General features: G+C 48.4%; 2 protein-coding genes across 2 annotated transcripts in view; one reads left to right on the top strand and one right to left on the bottom strand.

Annotated features, from left to right (window-relative positions):
- TACC3 (transforming acidic coiled-coil containing protein 3) overlaps positions 1 to 8,074 on the bottom strand; it is a 44,011-nt gene extending 35,937 nt beyond the window's left edge. Inside the window, exon 1 of the mRNA XM_044279276.1 lies at positions 8,005 to 8,074. The gene's annotated coding sequence lies outside the window, so the exon portion shown is untranslated. The remainder of the gene's footprint in view (positions 1 to 8,004) is intronic.
- A 4,111-nt stretch (positions 8,075 to 12,185) lies between these two features.
- On the top strand, positions 12,186 to 19,072 carry TMEM129 (transmembrane protein 129, E3 ubiquitin ligase). The gene is made up of 4 exons (XM_044279068.1): positions 12,186 to 12,428; positions 14,166 to 14,640; positions 15,184 to 15,343; positions 17,882 to 19,072. The coding sequence occupies exons 1-4, from the start codon at positions 12,224 to 12,226 to the stop codon at positions 18,128 to 18,130; spliced, it is 1,089 nt and encodes a 362-aa protein (XP_044135003.1). The 5' UTR covers positions 12,186 to 12,223; the 3' UTR covers positions 18,131 to 19,072.
- Positions 19,073 to 19,269: the final 197 nt, after the last annotated feature.

Genomic DNA, 19,269 nt, shown 5'->3' with positions numbered 1-19,269 from the left:
AGACACCGGTGGGGGGGGGCGTCCACTCACCGCATTTAAACTGAAATACACGACAAACTGGAAGGGTGAATACAAGGTGGATTTTGCCTTTGCCAAATTTGAATGGGAACTAAACCTAGCAGAATACCTCTGCAGCCATGCTGTGGGGTTTATAATAACCGATTAGAATAACAAAAACACCCACACACAACCATTGATGACCATATAAACAGTTTGGATTTAACCAATAAGGCCTTGTTCACACATTGGGGGAGGAAAAAAAAAAAAAAAAAAGCTCCTGTACCCATTCATTATAATGTGTGTATTCACAAAATAGTGGTTTTTCTACGGACGGTGGGTGTGTGGTGACTCCGCCGAAGCACGCCCTATCTTTGGCCACAATTACAGACATTAACATGAACCTTATGGATCTGTCATGGATGCCATCCATGTTTGGTCCGTGGTTTTCACGGACCATCGGTAGGAGATGCTCAAGAAGCTCATTTTCAGCCACGCAGTGTGCAAGGAATACAGATCACACACGGAGGGCAAAAAACGGACACAAGGACCAAATATGGATCCTTCAGGGATGAGCCACTGACCATCTTGTCACATATGTCTTCACGTGAAGACAAGTAGCGGAGTTGTGGAACCTAGGCTTACACGAAGAGAAAAAAAATAAAATGTAACAATACTAAATAAGTTATAATTGACCCTCATAAAGACGATAGTTTCATATAATCACAAGTCCACAGAAGAACTAGCGACACGATATACTCTGATATAACAATATTGTAAACCAGTGCATAGGTATATCTAGGGCACATTATATTATATACGTATACAGTGGCGAATGTTTCATGCGGTTACTCACGGTTCCCGTGATGTTTGCGCGGTGCCACCAAATGAAATAACTGACTTGGGAAGATAACGCCCATCAGGTTATAGAGTCACCAGACCGAATATAGTCGGAAGAGGTCTTGTCTCTGGGTATCCCTTTTTCTGGGCTGCTGCTTGGTGGATTAATTCACGGTTTCTCAAAACACACACACACACACACCACACCCCTACACCTCACCTTTAGGGCTCATTCACACGGCTGTAGGTGGGCCGTTCCGTGCATTGGGGACCGCAATTTGCAGTCCCCAATGCACGGGCAACCTCCGTACGGCCGCCGTGATAAATACACACCCATTCAACTTGAATGGGTCTGCATTCGTCCGTTCCGCAAAAGGATAGGACATGTCCTATCTTTTCGCAGAACGGAACCCCACAGAAGCACTCTGTAGGGTTCCGTTACGTGCTTCCGCTCCGCAACTCCGGCTTTGCAGACCCATTCAAGTGAATGGGTCCGCAATCCACGATGCGGAATGCACACGGAACGGTGTCCGTTTATTGTAATACGGAAACAGAACCCATACATTTGTGTGCATGAGCCCTTACACAAGCACATAGAAGTGTGGGCTGGGGAACACAAGCGTTGTAGTGTTCACACCCCCCCCAATGTGATTAGTCCTGCACCAGGAATGTGGCGCCTCCAGCAGTAAGGACAGGTTCTCCAGGGTTTTCCAGTCAGACAGATCTGCAGAGGGCCCTTGGCTCTGCAGTTGTACAGGCCGCAGATCCAGTCCCATTAGAAAACAGACGGGTAGATATTAGTCTAAGGCCTCATGCACACGACCGTTGTGTGCATCCGTGGCCGTTGTGCCGTTTTCCGTTTTTTTTCGCGGACCCATTGACTTTCAATGGGTCCGTGGAAAAATCGGAAAATGCACCGTTTTGCAGCCGAGGCCGTGATCCGTGTATCCTGTCCGTCAAAAAAATATGACCTGTCCTATTTTTTTGACTGACAACGGTTCACAGACCCATTCAAGTCAATGGGTCCGTGAAAGAACACGGATGCACACAAGATTGGCATCCGTGTCCGTGATCCGTGGCCGTAGGTTGCTTTCATACAGACGGATCCGAAGATCCGTCTGCATAAAAGCTTTTTCTGATCTAAGTTTTCACTTCGTGAAAACTCGTTTCCGACAGTATAGTCTAACACAGAAGCGTTCCCATGGTGATGGGGACGCTTCTAGTTAGAATACACTGCAAGCTTTGTACAAGACTGCCCCCTGCTGCCTGGCAGCACCCGATCTCTTACAGGGGGATATGATAGCACAATTAACCTCTTCAGGTGCGGCACCTAAAGGGGTTAATTGTACTATCATATTCTCCTGTACGAGATCAGGGCGGCCAGGCAGCAGGGGGCAGACCCCCCCCTCCCCAGTTTGAATATCGTTGGTGGCACAGTGTGTGCCCATCGCCCCCCCCCCCTTCCTCCCTCTATAGTTAAAAATCGTTGGTGGCACAGTGTGTGCCCATCGCCCCCCCCTTCCTCCCTCTATAGTTAAAAATCGTTGGTGGCACAGTGTGTGCCCATGGCCCCCCTCTTCCTCCCTCTATAGTTAAAAATCGTTGGTGGCCACCATCGCCCCCCTCCATCTCCCCCCCCCCCCATCATTGGTGGCAGCGGAGTTCCGATCGGAGTCCCAGTTTAATCGCTGGGGCTCCGATCGGTAACCATGGCAACCAGGAAGCTACTGCAGCCCTGGTTGCCATGGTTACTTAGCAATAGTACAATAGTAGAAGATTCATACTTACCTGCCTGCTGCTGCGATGTCTGTGACCGGCCGGGAGCTCCTCCTACTGGTAAGTGACAGTTCATTTAGCAATGCGCCGCACAGACCTTTCACTTACCAGTAGGAGGAGCTCCCGGCCGGTCACAGACATCGCAGCAGCAGGCAGGTAAGTATGAATCTTCTACAATTGTACTATTGCTAAGTAACCATGGCAACCAGGGCTTCAGTAGCTTCCTGGTTGCCATGGTTACCGATCGGAGCCCCCAGCGATAAACTGGGACTCCGATCGGAACTCCGCTGCCACCAATGATGGGGGGGGGGGGGGGGGGGGAAGATGGAGGGGGGCGATGGTGGGCGCACACTGTGCCACCAACGATTTTTAACTATAGAGGGAGGAAGGGGGGGCGATGGGCACACACTGTGCCACCAACGATATTCAAACTGGGGAGGGGGGGGGGGGTCTGCCCCCTGCTGCCTGGCAGCCCTGATCTCTTACAGGAGAATATGATAGTACAATTAACCCCTTTAGGTGCCGCACCTGAAGAGGTTAATTGTGCTATCATATCCCCCTGTAAGAGATCGGGTGGTGCCAGGCAGCAGGGGGCAGTCTTGTACCAAGTTTGCAGTGTATTCTAACCTGAAGCGTCCCCATCACCATGGGAACGCCTCTGTGTTAGAATATACTGTCGGAAATGAGTTTCACGAAGTAGCTCATATCCGACAGTATATTCTAACGTAGAGGCGTTCCCATGGTGAAGGGGGCGCTTCAAGTTATGTTCGGGTGTCCGCCTGGCCGTGCGGAGGCGTGCGGATCCGTGCGGATCCGTCCAGACTTATAATGTAAGTCAATGGGGACGGATCCGTTTGAAGATGACACACTGTGGCTCAATTTTCAAACGGATCCGTCCCCATTGACTTGCATTGTAATTCAGGACGGATCCGTTTGGCTCCGCACGGCCAGGCGGACGCCAAAACGACTTTTTTTTCATGTCCGTGGATCCTCCAAAAATCAAGGAAGACCCACGGACGAAAAAACGGTCACGGATCCCGGACCCCATGAAAAAAAAAAAAACTGTCGTGTGCATGAGGCCTAATACTTTGTTATCTCACTTGCAATTTGCATCATTCAAAATGAAACCCTCCACCGTGAAGTGCAGAGTCTGCGGACCGTATTTTTGGTCCGCGCCCGATCCGCATTTTTTGCAAATCGGTTCCGCATCCCCACAAGAAAAAAAATGCAGTGCTCAAGACAAAAAAATAAAAATACCTAGTAGCCATTGGCTCCTGAGATGAAAAATTTAGGAGCCAAATCGAAACAAAAATTTTTGGTATCGTGACAACGCTATGCCGATCAGATCGGCGTAGGGTTGTTTTGATACCAAAATTTTGATTCGCTTTAGTCACCATAAAAAAGTATTGCGATACTCAATACCATGCGGAAAAAAAAAAAAAAAAAAAAACCTGCGTGCATTTGGCATTTTATGAATAGTTTGGACTTTTCGGACTCAGCGCTATGTAATATGTTTATTTATTGTTTATATATTTTATATGTAAAATTGGGAAGGGGGGGGAGATTTAAACTTAATATTTTAGGGTCCTTTCACACTTGCGTTTTTCTTTTCCGGCATAGAGTTCCATCACAGGGGCTCTATACCGGAAAAGAACTGATCAGGCATATCCCCATGCATTCTGAATGGAGAGTAATCCGTTCAGGATGCATCAGTTCAGTCATTTTGACTGATCAGGCAAAAGATAAAACCGCAGCATGCTACGGTTTTATCTCCGGCGAAAAAACAACTGAAGACTTGTTGGAATGCCAGATCCAGCATGCGCAGACTGGTAAAAATGTGTTAAAAAAAAAAAAAACCACACACGACGGATACGTCTGTCCGCATAACAAGCGGAGAGACGGATTCGTTTTTGCGAGACGGATCCGCATCCAGATGAGTCTCACAAATGCTTTCAGTCACATCCAGATCGGCGGATTCGGCAGGCAGTTCCAACGACGGAACTGTTTGCCGGATCACACTGCCGCACGTGTGAAAGTAGCCTTAGGCCTCTTTCAGACTGGCATCACGTTTTGGCTCAGGATGCATCCCGAGTGCATTAAGGCAAACCCGCGCGGGTAGGTAGGCAATTGCAGTCAGTTTTGACTGCGATTGCGTTCCGTTTTTATCGTGCGTGGTACCCAGACCCGAATTTCTTCACTGAAGTTCAGCTTTGGGTTCGGTGTTTTACATCTTAGTTCAGCTCTGAACCCGGACAACCTCTTTTCAGGTTTTCATATGAAAATAAAAATTGACGAATATTCTAAAAAAAATAAAATATATAGTAATATAGCTAATATTTGCAAAATACAAATAACAATAAAGAATATAGCGCTATATTCTCTATATTCGTTAATTCTATCAAGCCAATAGGAAAGTTGCCTACGGACAGCTCCAAGTTATTCTCGCATTGCAAATCTATTACTTTGCAATAAATAAAATACTGAGTCATTATTCTATTTATTGCAAAAAATAGGCAAAGTAATATTCTCGCATTGCGAATCCAACTTAGAGCTGTCCGTAGGCAACTTTCCTATTGGTTTGATAGAATTAACGAATATAGAGAACATAGCGCTATAGTCGTTATCTTCGTTAATTCTAACAAGCCAATAGGAAAGTTGCCTTATACAGTTAAACTTGCAATACGCGAATAATTAAATTGCATATTATTCGCGATAAATGGAATAATGACAAATATTTCATTTCCTATAGAAGTGAATGGGGCTGCGTGAAAATCGCAAGCAAGTGCGGATGCAGTGCGATTTTCACGCACGGTTGCTAGGAGACGATCGGGACCCGATCATTATTATTTTCCCTTATAACATGGTTATAAGGGAAAATAGCATTCTGAATACAGAATGCATAGTACAATAGCGCTGGAAGGGTTAAAATAAATTTAACTTCCCTTAATCCACTTGTTCACGCAGCCGGCATCTCTTCTGTCTTCATCTGTGAGGAAAAGGACCCATGGTGACGTCACTATGGCTCATCACATGGTCCGTCACACGATCCATCACCCTGGCAAAAAAGATCATGTGATGGACCATGTGATGAGCGCAGAGATGTCATCAAAGGTCCTATTCCTCAAAGACGACAGAAGAGATGCCGGCTGCGCGAACAAGTGGATTAAGGGGAGTTAAATTATTTATTTATGTTAACCCCTCCAGCGCTATTGTACTATGCATTCTGTATTAAGAATGCTATTATTTTCTCTTATAACATGGTTATAAGGGAAAATAATGGCAATCTACACAGCATCCAACCCAAACGTCTGTGAAGAAGTCCAGGTTTGGGTACCAAACATGCCAATTTTTCTCACGTGCGTGCAAAACGCATTACGCAACACCCGTGTGAAACCAACCTTAGGGGACAGAACCCTTGTCCTAGTCACCTTAAAGGGAGTCTTTCACCTAATCTGAGCGTTTTAGACCGCTCAGATCAGGTTATAGACTCTTTAACCCTCATTACGATCATACCCGTCTCTTATGTGTCCCTCGCCCAGATAATGAAAATAATACTTTTTAAACTTATGCAAATTACCTTCTGAAGGTGCCCAGGGGCGGCGTTACTGGGCGATGTGCCCAGAAAAACACACCTCCAGCCGGCGGACGTCACGAGCGGCACCAGAGGACGGCGGGCTGGGAACTGGCCCGCACCTGCGCACTGCTCTGCCCATTATGGGCAGAGGAACATCCTTTCATATTGCGCATGCGCCGGCCGGCTGTCTTTAGTTGGCCGGCGCATGCGCAATATGAAAAGCTGTTCATCTGCCCATAATGGGCAGAGCAGTGCGCAGGTGCGGGCCAGTTCCCAGCCCGCCGTCCTCTGGTGCCGCTCGTGACGTCCGCCGGCTGGAGGTGTGTTTTTCTGGGCACATCGCCCAGTAACGCCGCCCCTGGGCACCTTCAGAAGGTAATTTGCATAAGTTTAAAAAGTATTATTTTCATTATCTGGGCGAGGGACACATAAGAGACGGATATGATCGTAATGAGGGTTAAAGAGTCTATAACCTGATCTGAGCGGTCTAAAACGCTCAGATTAGGTGAAAGACTCCCTTTAATAGATCTCTATCAGGGTGAATAGAACTTCACACTCTCCCTGCTGCCCTGGGCTTTGTGCACACAGCAGAAAGGGAGCCGACTATGGCAGCCAGGGCTCCAGTAGCGTCCTGGCTGCCATGGTAAACGATCGGAGCCCCAGGATTACACTGCTGGGGCTTCAATCGGAACTGCCACTGAGGAGGAGGGGACCCTGTGGCCCCTGCCACCAATGATTAATACTGGGTTTGGGGGGTGGGGGTGAAAATACCTCATTAATTTGCAGAAAATCCACACCGTAGGTACATTGTATTCTCTGAGAATTTGAAATTCTCAATGCACATGATGCAGATTTTTTCCGCGCGGATTTTGACCTGCGGTGCGGCAGAATATCAATTTATTTTATTTTTCCTGACCGGATTTTCTTCATTCACTTAGTGAAATCCGCATGTGGAAAATCCACACCAATTAATGCGGATTGACCGCACAGATTTCCTGCTAACACCTGCGGATTTCAGTGCGGATTCTCGCCACATGAATCCTGAACGTGTGCATGTACCCTTAAGGGTCCATTCACACATCCATAAGCGTTTAGCAGATCCACAAAACACAGACAATGTGCATTCCGAAATTTGCGGAAACGGAAGCACAGATCCGCAGATGAGGACAGCAAATTACGGCCCTTTTTTAAATGAATGGATCTGCACCTATTCCGCAAAATTGCAGAACAGATGCGGACCTATTTTGCAGACATGTGAATGGACCCTTAGACCGGCAATGGATGCGCCAAAGTTAGAGGCAAACACCTCTTCATAACTTCAGCAGATCCACCACCAGCGCAAGGTGTTAGCAAATGATCCGCTGTGTACATACATTACTTATCCTGTACTGATCCTGAGTTACATCCTGTATTATACTCCAGAGCTGCACTCACTATTCTGCTGGTGGAGTCACTGTGTACATACATTACTTATCCTGTACGGATCCTGAGTTACCTCCTGTATTATACTCCAGAGCTGCACTCACTATTCTGCTGGTGCAGTCACTGTGTACATACATTACTTATCCTGTACTGATCCCGAGTTACTGTATTATACTCCAGAGCTGCACTCCAGCTCCTAGCATAAGGATCGCTGCACAGTGGAGGGGTAATTATGAGATCTACACTATATACCGATCATACAATACCGGATACATACACAGCTTATAACACGAGACACTGGTTTAGGTTACTGCACTGTGCCCCTCAGCACCAGTGATGTCACCACCCTCCTCCCTTACCACCGGCCGCTCACAGCACCACGCCGTCCACGTTACCTGCTATTCCCGGTTGCGCTATTTATCCCCACGTCTCGCTCTCTGCCGCCGTACACTGCACTGCCGCTGCTTCTTTTTGAATTCCGACAGTTCGAGAAATCCGCCCAATCAGAAGCCAGGAAAGCTGTCAACGTCATGACGCAAATACAAACCCGCCAATCAAAAGCCGGGAAAGAACGGGAACGCGCATCGGGATGACGTGACGCCGCTGCTGATTCGGAAACGCGCCCAGACTTGTACGCATGCGCTTTGCTCATGTCTAGGGCTTGTTGCTATGTGTCAATGACGTCATTCACTGCGGACGCTTCCGGATCTAGAGGCGTTATATGCAGGCAGTGATCACACAGTGCGGTACTGCATGTAATAGGATGGCCTGTAAATGAGATTCCACAAAAAATTGCACATGTGCAGGTTTTTTTTGTGCTGAAATCGCAGCGCAGTCAATATGCCTCGTTGTGGTGTGGACCCATTCATTTCAATGGCTCTGCAATCCTCATATGACATGTCCTATCTTTTGCTTCGCAACTACACGGCCCCATGGGAGCCGGAAATGCGGAATGCTGCGGAACAAAAGCACGGAACGGAACCCTACGGAACCACTACGGAGTGCTTCCGTGGGGTTTCGTCCCGTACTTCCGTTCCGCAAAAAAGATAGAAAATGTCCTATCTTTTTGCGGAACGGCCGGATCGCAGACCCATTAAAGTGACGGGGTCCGCGATCCGCTGCGGCTGCCCCACGGTGGGTGTTCATGCATTGCGGCCCATATTTTGCGGGCCGCAGCACAGCCACGGGGCGCACTCGTTCGTCTGCAGGAGGCCTTAAAGTCTCAGAAACCCCCTTTATTTTACACAGAGGGCACGTCAGTCCAAATGAAAGATCAGGTGAGGGTCGCTTAGCTGGCTCCGTTTTCTTTGACTATCTATTGGATACCATACACTAACGCAGGCATTCTCAAACTGCGGTCCTTCAGCTGTTGTAAAACTACAACTCCCACAATGCCCTGCTGTAGGCTGATACCTGTAGGCTGTTCGGGCATGCTGGGAGTTGTAGTTTTGCAACAGCTGGAGGGCCGCAGTTTGAGGATGCCTGCACTAACGGGATCTGTGCCAGAAACTAACTTTTCCTTAACCCTTTATCGACATGTGACGTAATAGTACGTCATATGTTGGATCTTTAAAGATGGTGCCCATTTTGGAGCCGTAGCAACTGGGTGACTACTGTTTCCCACAGCAGACACTCAAGGCTAATGTCCGCGCTCGGCGGTAATGTTAATCGCACACCCATACCCCATTCAGATGCCGTGGTCAAATGTGACCACGGCATCTGGGAGTGCAAAAACCGGGTGTGTAGTGGCTCCCCCTGGCAAGGGTAGGGGGAGCCAGATGGTGTGTGCGGCAGCCTGAGTCCCCTAAATGATCCAAGGCTACCGCACATAGGTTCCTATTGAGATCCTGCCTGTGGCAGGGCTCCATAGGAATATACTGTAAGCTTCACAGACCCCCGTGCTAATGCATTAGGGTCTATGAGAGAAGCGATGTTATGATTGCTTATTCAAGTTCCTTAGAGGGACTATTAACAAGTCTAAAAAAAAAAAAAGTGTTTAAAAATCTAAAAACATAAAAAAAATATAAAAATTTAAATGATCCCCTGTCCCCAAAATAAAAATAAACAATACAAAAAATAAACATCATGGGCATTGCTGCATGCGAAAATATCTGCACTATAAAAATATTTATCCCATACGGCAAACTGAGAAACTGGGGAAAAAAAATGTCAAAATGGCCGATTTGCCATTTTTGGCCGCTTTACCTCCCACCAAAAAAAATGAATTAAAAAAGTCAGGCACACCCCAAAATGGTATTAATGAAAAGTACAGATTGTCCTGCAAAAAATGAGCACTCACACAGCTCTGCACAGATAACTACAAAAAAGTTATGGGGTCAGAATATGGCGATGAAAAGAAAAAACTTTTTTTTTTCAAGGTTTAAATTTTTTTATTCTAGATAAATACCTTTACTTGCGGGGTACCTGATGCTGCCACCCTGCCTGTTTTTAAAAAGTATGGCTCCACGCTGTGTTCCCCCGTAGTTCTCCCACTCAGTATGATAATCCTGAGCATCGGCACAGGGAGGGGGAGACACCAGGGTTTCTCAGTGGGCGTCTCCTCCTCCCTGGCTGTGCCGCGATCTAATCACAGCGGAGAGCGTCACAGCCAGGGAGGAGGAGACGCCCATTGAGAAACCCTGGTGTCTCCTCCTCCCTGTGCCGATGCTCAGGATTGTCATACTGAGTGGGAGAACTACGGGGGGAACACAGCGTGGAGCCATATTTTAAAAAAAAAACAGGCAGGGTGGCAGCTTCAGGTACCCCGCAAGTAAAGGTATTTATCTAGAATAAAAAAAAACATGAAAGGTCCTCTTTAAAACATCCAAGAAAATCTATACAGATGTGGTATCACCGTAATCGTACTGACCTGGAGACAAGCGCTCAGCCCCATAGAGTTGGGTGGAGGGGCAGCACGCATGCTTGACAGCCACTCCATTCAAACGAGGAGCATGGGCCCCTGTTCTTCTGATCGACGGGGGCCACAGTGATTGGACCCACATCGGTCTGTGGATAGGCGATTCATTGTCCTAAAGGGAAAAACCTTTTCAAAGGGGTTCTCCAGGATTCTTAGGCCTCTTGAACACGGTCATTGTGCTCCCGTCACCGTATTGCAGGCCGCATACGGCGGTTCCGCAATACACGGGGCACCGGCTGTGTGCATTTTGCATCACGGATGTGGACCCATTCCCTTGAAATGGAAGCACGGAACGGTGCGAAATGGAAGCACGGAACGGAACCACTACGGAGTGCTTCCATGGTGGTCCGATCCGCAAAAAAATAGAACTTGTTCTATCTTTTTTTGCAGAACGGACAGATCACGTTCTGGCCGCCTCACGGACGTTGCCCGTGCATTGGAGACAGCAAATTGCGGTCCCTAATCCACGGAACGCCTCAGGATAGGCCATCAATATCATATCGGTGGGGGTCCGACGCCCCTCACCCTCCATCAACCAGTTACAGTAGCTCCTGTAGCCAGTTCTAGGAGCCAGCAAAAGCACTCTGAAGGGTCGTATTCACACTACAGACTGGGCCGAACAGGTTCTGGGCACAAGAGCGGGCATCAAAGTGGCCAGACAGACAAATTTTAGTGATTTGAATTTGCGTCTGGCATCTTGTGCCCAAAACCTGTAGGGGCCAGGCTGAACTCAAATGAACATGATGCGGGGCCTCTGTATGTTGGGGGCGTGCGACCAGTGGGTTAAAGGGACTCTGTCACCACTTTCTAACCCCCCCTTTTAAAACTATTGTTCTCTCCATGCCGCCCTTGTGATTACAAAGGTGTTGTTATAACATAAATTCGCCGTCTTGTTTTGATAAAAATACCTTTTATGTAACCTGTCAATCTCTTTGGATAAGGTGCCCAGGGCGTTTCTGAGGGTCTGAAGCTGCCGCCCGCCGCCGCCGCCGTTGGTGCCCAGCTCCTCCCCTGATCCTTTCAGCGCCGCCTGAATGTAAAGAAATCCGGCTCTCCCTCAGTGCCCCCTCCTCCTTTTCAAAGATCGCGCGCGTGCGCACAGGCCTGTGCCTGATGCGCCGGTGCGGACATTTAGAATCAGCCTCATTGAGCGAAGTGCGCGCGCAGAAACGCCCTGGGCACCTTATCCAAAGAGATTGACAGGTTACATAAAAGGTATTTTTATCAAAACGAGACGGCGAATTTATGTTATAACAACACCTTTGTAATCACAAGGGCGCCATGGAGAGAACAATAGTTTTAAAAGGGGGGGTTAGAAAGTGGTGACAGAGTCCCTTTAAATCACACTATTTTATGCCCATTATCTTGATGCCCAAATGTGTGCCAGCCTTTTATATTTTCAGGACTTATTTGTTGCTGTGAAAAGTTCTCATAATTCATTGGGGGGGGGACAACTCCAGCTTCCTCAAGTTTTTTTTTTATATTTATGATCTATTAATGAAGTCTGGTCGGAGTCCTGTGCATGAGCCCCCATGTACGCTGACATTGCGCCCTCTGGTGGCTTAGTATGATAGATCTGTTACACAGAGGCTGCACTCGGTCCGAAAGTGCGTAAAGACTACATCTCCCAGCATTCCCGGCTGCCCAGTTGGCCGGAAGTGTGCACCGTTCTTCGGTTTTCCCCCTCCCCCGCTGCCATGGAGAGCCCGGCGGTCACGTTTACGTTAGCTTACGTGGTGTTCGCCGTGTGTTTCGTGTTCACTCCTAATGAGTTCCACTCGGCCGGGATCACCGTGCAGAACCTGCTGTCCGGCTGGCTGGGGAGCGAGGACGTGGCCTTCATCCACTACCATGTCCGGAGGAGCACGGCCACCCTGCTGGTGCACTCCCTGCTGCCACTGGGTGAGTGCGCCCCTACTCTGCTGTCACTGCACTACCGGTACCTACTGTCACTACACTACCTGTACCCCCTGCCCGCCTGTCACTACACTACCCATATCTACTGTCACCCCCTGCCCGCCTGTCACTACACTACCCATATCTACTGTCACCCCCTGCCCGACTGTCACTACACTACCCGTACCGCCTGTCACCCCCTGCACAGCTGTTACTACACTACCGGTACCTACTGTCACCCCCTGCACAGCTGTTACTACACTACCCGTACCTACTGTCACCCCCTGCACAGCTGTCACTACACTACCGGTACCTACTGTCACCCCCTGCACAGCTGTTACTACACTACCCGTACCTACTGTCACCCCCTGCACAGCTGTTACTACACTACCCGTACCTACTGTCACCCCCTGCACAGCTGTCACTACACTACCGGTACCTACTGTCACTACACTACCTGTACCCCCTGTCACCCCCTGCCCGCCTGTCACTACACTACCCATATCTACTGTCACCCCCTGCCCGCCTGTCACTACACTACCCATATCTACTGTCACCCCCTGCACAGCTGTTACTACACTACCCGTACCTACTGTCACCCCCTGCCCGACTGTCACTACACTACCTGTACCCCCTGCACAGCTGTCACTACACTACCTGTACCCCCTGTTACCCCCTGCACAGCTGTTACTACACTACCTGTACCACCTGTCACCCCCTGCACAGCTGTCACTACACTACCCGTCACCCCCTGCCCGCCTGTCACTACACTACCCGTACCCCCCTGTCACTACACTACCCGTACCTACTGTCACCCCCTGCACAGCTGTCACTACACAACCTGTACCCCCTGCCCGACTGTCACTACACTACCTGTACCCCCCTGTCACCCCCTGCCCGCCTGTCACTACACTACCCGTACCTACTGTCATCCCCTGCACAGCTGTTACTACACTACCCGTACCCCCCTGTCACCCCCTGCCCGCCTGTCACTACACTACCTGTACCTACTGTTACCCCCTGCCCGCCTGTCACCACACTACCTGTACCACCTGTCACCACACTACCTGTACCTACTGTTACCGCCTGTCACCACACTACCTGTACCCGTCTGTCACCCCCTGCCCGACTGTCACTGCACTACCTCTACCCCCTGTCACCCCCTGCCCGGCTGTCATTACACTATCTGTACCCCCTGTCACCCCCTGCCCGACTGTCACTGCACTACCTGTACCCCCCTGTCACCCCCTGCCCGCCTGTCATCACACTACCCGTACCACCTGCCCGCCTGTCACCACACTACCCGTACCACCTGCCCGCCTGTCACCACACTACCTGTACCCCCCTGCCTGCCTGTCACTACACTACCTGTACCTCCTGTCACTACACTACCTGTACCCCCTGTCACCCCCTTCACAGCTGTCACTACACTACCTTTACCCCCTTCCCGCCTGTCACCACACTACCTGTACCCCCTCTCTGGCTGTCATTGTCTGCTCCCCTGTCATCGCTTGCCCGGCGGTCACTACCTGCTCCTTTGTCCTTCATGAGGATGAAGCCAAACCCTGCAGAGATTTCAGCTGTGATTGCAGTTATCTATTTATCCCCCCCCCCACCACCATTACACACTGAGAGGGTCCAGGAAGCTGAGATATGGGGAGCTTTTGGCAGACCCCTGGAACTGGTGACTGTTTTCTGTATGGCAGCACGGTTTGTGACCCCGATTTATCTTCTGTATTCCAGGTTACTACATAGGAATGTGCTTCGCTGCTCCGGAGAAACAGCTGTATTACGTCTACGCTGCCAGTGATGGCTGGAGGTTCTGTGCCCTGGTTGCAGTCATCCTTCCCACCGTTACCAGCCTCCTTGCCCTATACTGGTCTCAGAAGAGGTGGAGCAATCACCCCCTGGCGAGGACGCTGTCTCATCACGCTCTGCCTCAGTCAGACTGGAGGGTGGTGGCTTCCTCCATCAACACCGAGTTTCGGAGAATTGATAAGTTTGCAACTGGGGTGCCTGGGGCCCGGGTTATCGTCACTGACACATGGGTGATGAAGGTGACCACCTACAAGCTGTACGTGGCACAGCAGCAGGACATTCATCTGACGGTGACAGAGTCCAGACAACACGAACCCTCTCCAGACTCCAACACACCCTTGCAGTTTATCACCATACGGGTGGCAAGCATTAACCCCAGCGTTAAGCCTTTCGATATCAGGTAGTGTCATCGTTTTATAGCGCGCCTGATGGCAGTGTGAACAGAGCCTTAGGCCATTCTCAAGGACCTCTCCACTAACATAGCGGTTCAGCATGGGTGAATTAAATATCAATGCCCTGCCTTCAGGATAGCTCGTCACTATCAGATCGGTGGGGGTCCTACTCCCCAGCACCCCTGACGATCAGTTGGAAGGGGCCTTGGGGATTGGTAACACAGCACTGCGCGTTGTATAGTGGCTGTGCTTGGTATTACAGCTCGGTCACCTTCACATGAATGGGACTGAGCTGCACAAATGTCATGTGATTGAAGGGCCTGACAGGGTTCCAGGAGTCGGACCCCCCACAGATCAGATCTTGATGACCTATCCTGAGGAGAGGTCAATAATATATCATTCCTGGAACACCCCTTTAACTATAAATGGTAAAAGATGAGGATGTATGGGGGGCAGCGGGCAGTGTGCATTGGAGGCCTGATCTGACCAGGGGCCTGGTGTGTCCTTTAGTATTCTACTGTCATTGATACTAACCACTGATCTATTTGCAGATTGAACTCAACAGAATATGGAGAGCTGAGGGAGAAACTCCACGCCCCCATCCGAAATGCAGCCAACGTGGTCATACATCAGACCCTAAGCGACATGTTCTTGGATACGTTCCGCTCTCTGGTGGAAGTCAATAATGTCTACCAGCTGCCGAGCAATCAGGTGAGGGCTGCCGGTCATTCCCACAGCGGACATGTGAGGCGCCTTCTATTCCATATGTCTCTATACGTCTTGTGTTGTAACTGGTGGAGCATCTGCCCAAATAATCGATTTAAAAGTCATTTTATGCCATTAATTATGGCATAAAATGTAGTGGGAAGCGGTAAAAAATTCCACAGTTTTACGGGTTTTGTTCCCGTGGCATTTCGTTTGCGGAAAAGCGGTCCCATGCCCTTCATTTTCTGGGTCAGTATGATTACGACGATACCCCATATGTATAGGTTTTTTATGTCTAAATAGTGTAAAAAAAATATTAAACTTAAAAAAATAATTTTTTTTTTTTTTTTTTTTACATCACCATATTCTGACCCCCCCCCATAACTTTTTTTTTTCAACTTATGTCTACTGAGCTGTTTAGGGGTTCATTTTTTGCGGGACAATCCGTAGTTTTTATTGATACCATTTTGGAATGTGTGTGTGACTTTTTATCACATTTTATAAAAAAAAATTCGGTAAGAGAAGCAATGATAAAATGGCAAATCGGCCATTTTGACCCTTTTTTTCCATTACGCCATTCGACATATTGGAAAATCTTTTTTATATTTTAATTGTATGGGCGTTTTCGGTTGTGATGATACCCATGATGTTTATATTGTTATTTAGGTATTTAATTATACAGAAAGGGGGGTGATTTAAACTTTTATATTTTATTTTTTATATATCTTTTAACATATTTTATTTTTTGTGATAATCTAGAAGCTCATATATGAGCTTATAAATTATGTTTTTTAATTTTTCATTATATACTATATGGGATTTTTAAAATGGGGTTTGGATTGGAAATTGCTAATTTCTTATCCTGGCCTGCCATCTCGTCAGCGAGGCTCATAGGCCTCTTTCACACAGGCGTTGCGGGAAAATGTGCGGGTGCGTTGCGGGAACACGCGTGATTTTTCCGCGCGAGTGCAAAACATTGTAATGCGTTTTGCACTCGTGTGAGAAAAATAGCGCATGTTTGGTACCCGAACTTCTTCACAGAAGTTCGGGTTTGGCATCGGTGTTCTGTAGATTGTATTATTTTCCCTTATAACATGGTTATAATGGAAAATAATAGCATTCTGAATACAGAATGCATAGTACAATAGGGCTGGAGGGGTTAAAAAAATAAAATAATTAAACTCACCTTAATCCACTTGATCGCGCAGCCGGCATTTCCTTCTGTCTTCATCTTAGCTGTGTGCAGTAACAGGACCTGTGGTGACGTCACTCCGGTCATCACATGGTCCATCACCATGGTAAAAGATCATGTGATGGACCATGTGATGACCGGAGTGATGTCACCACAGGTCCTGTTACTGCACACAGAGCTAAGATGAAGACAGAAGGAGATGCCGGCTGCGCGATCAAGTGGATTAAGGTGAGTTTAATTATTTTATTTTTTTAACCCCTCCAGCGCTATTGTACTATGCATTCTGTATTCAGAATGCTATTATTTTCCCTTATAACCATGTTATAAGGGAAAACAATAATGATCGGGTCTCCATCCCGATCGTCTCCTAGCAACCGTGCGTGAAAATCGCACCGCATTCGCACTTGCTTGCGATTTTCACGCAACCCCATTCATTTCTATGGGGCCTGCGTTACGTGAAAAATGCAGAATATAGAGCATGCTGCGATTTTCACGCAATGCACAAGTGATGCGTGAAAATCACCGCTCATGTGAACAGCCCCATAGAAATGAATGGGTCCGGATTCAGTGCGGGTGCAATGCGTTCAACTCACGCATCGCATCCGCGCGGAATACTCGCCCGTGTGAAAGGGGCCATAGTGTTCAGTGCAACTGCCGATGCCTCCATTGGCCACACGGGGCAGCGTTCCAGGTTTTCGCGCATATAGATGCAATGATCTTACTTGATCACGGCATCTAAAGCCTTTAATTACCGCGATCGGCATTATTGCCAGTCACGGTAATTAGCCGCAGATCTCTGCTGTTTGAAACAGCAGAGGCTTGCCAGCCAGAAGGATCTCCGTACAGCATTAAACCGAAGTTTTGAGCGAAGCGACTTCAGATCTAGGATCCAAAACTCGCTTCGCGCATCACTAATTAGGAAGCGTAGTCTGCACCAAAATCCATTTGTATTCCACTTTTCTTTTATATTCTATGGGAATTCTCGCTGTGATCTATATGCCGTGGATTTACAATCTGTGTTGCGTCCCCATGCAAGCAGCATTCTTCTACCCGCGATGTGGTGCGTAGCAAGATGGATCTGTCCTGACACACTATGTAAGTCAATGGGGACGGATCCGTTTTGTCTGACACAATAGAAAACGGATCTGTCCCCCGCTGACTTACAATGGAGTTCATGACGGATCCGTCTTGGCAATGTTAAAGATAATACATCCGGATCCGTTCATGACGGATCCAGCAAAAGACGCTGGTGTGAAAGTAGCCTAAGCTGCAAGCTTCCCTGGTGGCGGCAGGACTCGCCCAGTGCAGTATATAGAGTACGCATATTTTACAAGGATTACCTCTCATTACAGGAACTGGAGCCCTGTATCGGCTGCATGCAGACCAACGCCAACATCAAGCTGGTGAAGTATTGCCAGGAGCCCAACGAAGGAGAGTGTCAGCAATGCTACTGCCGGCCCATGTGGTGTCTAACCTGCATGGGCAAGTGGTTCGCAAGCCGTCAGGACCAGCAGCATCCAGAGACCTGGTTGTCCAGCCAAGTGCCTTGCCCCACCTGCCGAGCCCGATTCTGCATAGTGGACGTGTGCATTATACGGTGACCGCACTTTAGGATGTTTGTACGATTTTCTACCCTGAGATTTTTCTATGATAACAGGGGGAGACCTGACCGGCCACATAGGTTGCCTTCTATCAGTCTGGTTTGCGGTTATATTGAAGGAGCCTAATGCAGCGATTCAGTAGGAACATTTGCGCCGTGGTCGCCGTACACTTGGATTGGGTGTGATGTCCGGGATTACAAGAAGGTTATACTGCGGTCCTCGTCTTTTTTGAGGCTGTTTATTTTCTTCCGTTTTTGACACGACTATTGTGTCTTACAAAATTTGCTCTTTGTATGAAAAGTGCCACCGACGATTGAATCAAGTTTTTTGGGGTATGGGGCAGAGATTGCAGCGCCGCCTATATGGACAGTGGCCACACCGCCTTGAAGTTAATGCCTCCGTTCCAGAAAACGGAGCCACTGTTGGCCACCGCATCTGACCAGGGCTTCAGCCGCCATAACCTGATGTGTGGTCAGTTTACAGGTAATATGGCTCCCCCTGCAGGTGTTTTCACTAATTACAATGATCACTGCGCCTCACAAGATCCATCCTCACCGTGTGTTAGGTTTTGTGCAGATATCCCGCAGTGTGGGTGAGATTTTATTTTTTTTTTTTAATGTTGCCCACTTCGCTGCTGCTGTAAACATCGTGGATTTTCCGCACGCAGTTCCGCTGCAGAAAACGGTACGTAGGGTGTACCCTTAAACCACAGTACGTCAGTTTATGTCCGTGTATTGCAAAAAGGGTTACATTTCCACAAAATTCTGCATATAAATCATGCAGAATTCTTCCGATGCAGATTACTTCCAGGGTGGACATACTGTAAGGCCCCTTTCACACGGGTGAGAATTCCGTGCGGGTGCAATGCGTGAGGTGAACGCATTGCACCCGCACTGAATCCGGATCCATTCACTTCAATGGGGCTGTTCAGATGAGCGGTGATTTTCACGCGACGCATGAAAATCGCAGCATGTTCTATATTCTGCGTTTTTCACGCAACGCAGGCCCCATAGAAATTAATGGGTCTGCTTGAAAATCGCAAGCAAGTGCGGATGCGGTAAGATTTTTCACGCGTGGTTGCTAGGAGATTATAGGGATGAAAGAAACCCCGGACCCCATTCACTGTATTATTTTTCCCT

Source organism: Bufo gargarizans, chromosome 1 (genome assembly GCF_014858855.1).
Source record: "Bufo gargarizans isolate SCDJY-AF-19 chromosome 1, ASM1485885v1, whole genome shotgun sequence".
Taxonomy (NCBI): domain Eukaryota; kingdom Metazoa; phylum Chordata; class Amphibia; order Anura; family Bufonidae; genus Bufo; species Bufo gargarizans.
This window is presented reverse-complemented; position numbering and strand designations above follow the sequence as displayed.

Coding starts and splice junctions, on each gene's coding strand:
- TMEM129 (XM_044279068.1), top strand. CDS start 12,224: ATGGAGAGCCCGGCGGTCACGTTTACGTTAGCTTACGTGGTGTTCGCC. Junction 12,429..14,165: donor GCACTCCCTGCTGCCACTGG/GTGAGTGCGCCC, acceptor TCTGTATTCCAG/GTTACTACATAGGAATGTGC. Junction 15,344..17,881: donor ACCAGCTGCCGAGCAATCAG/GTGAGGGCTGCC, acceptor CTCTCATTACAG/GAACTGGAGCCCTGTATCGG.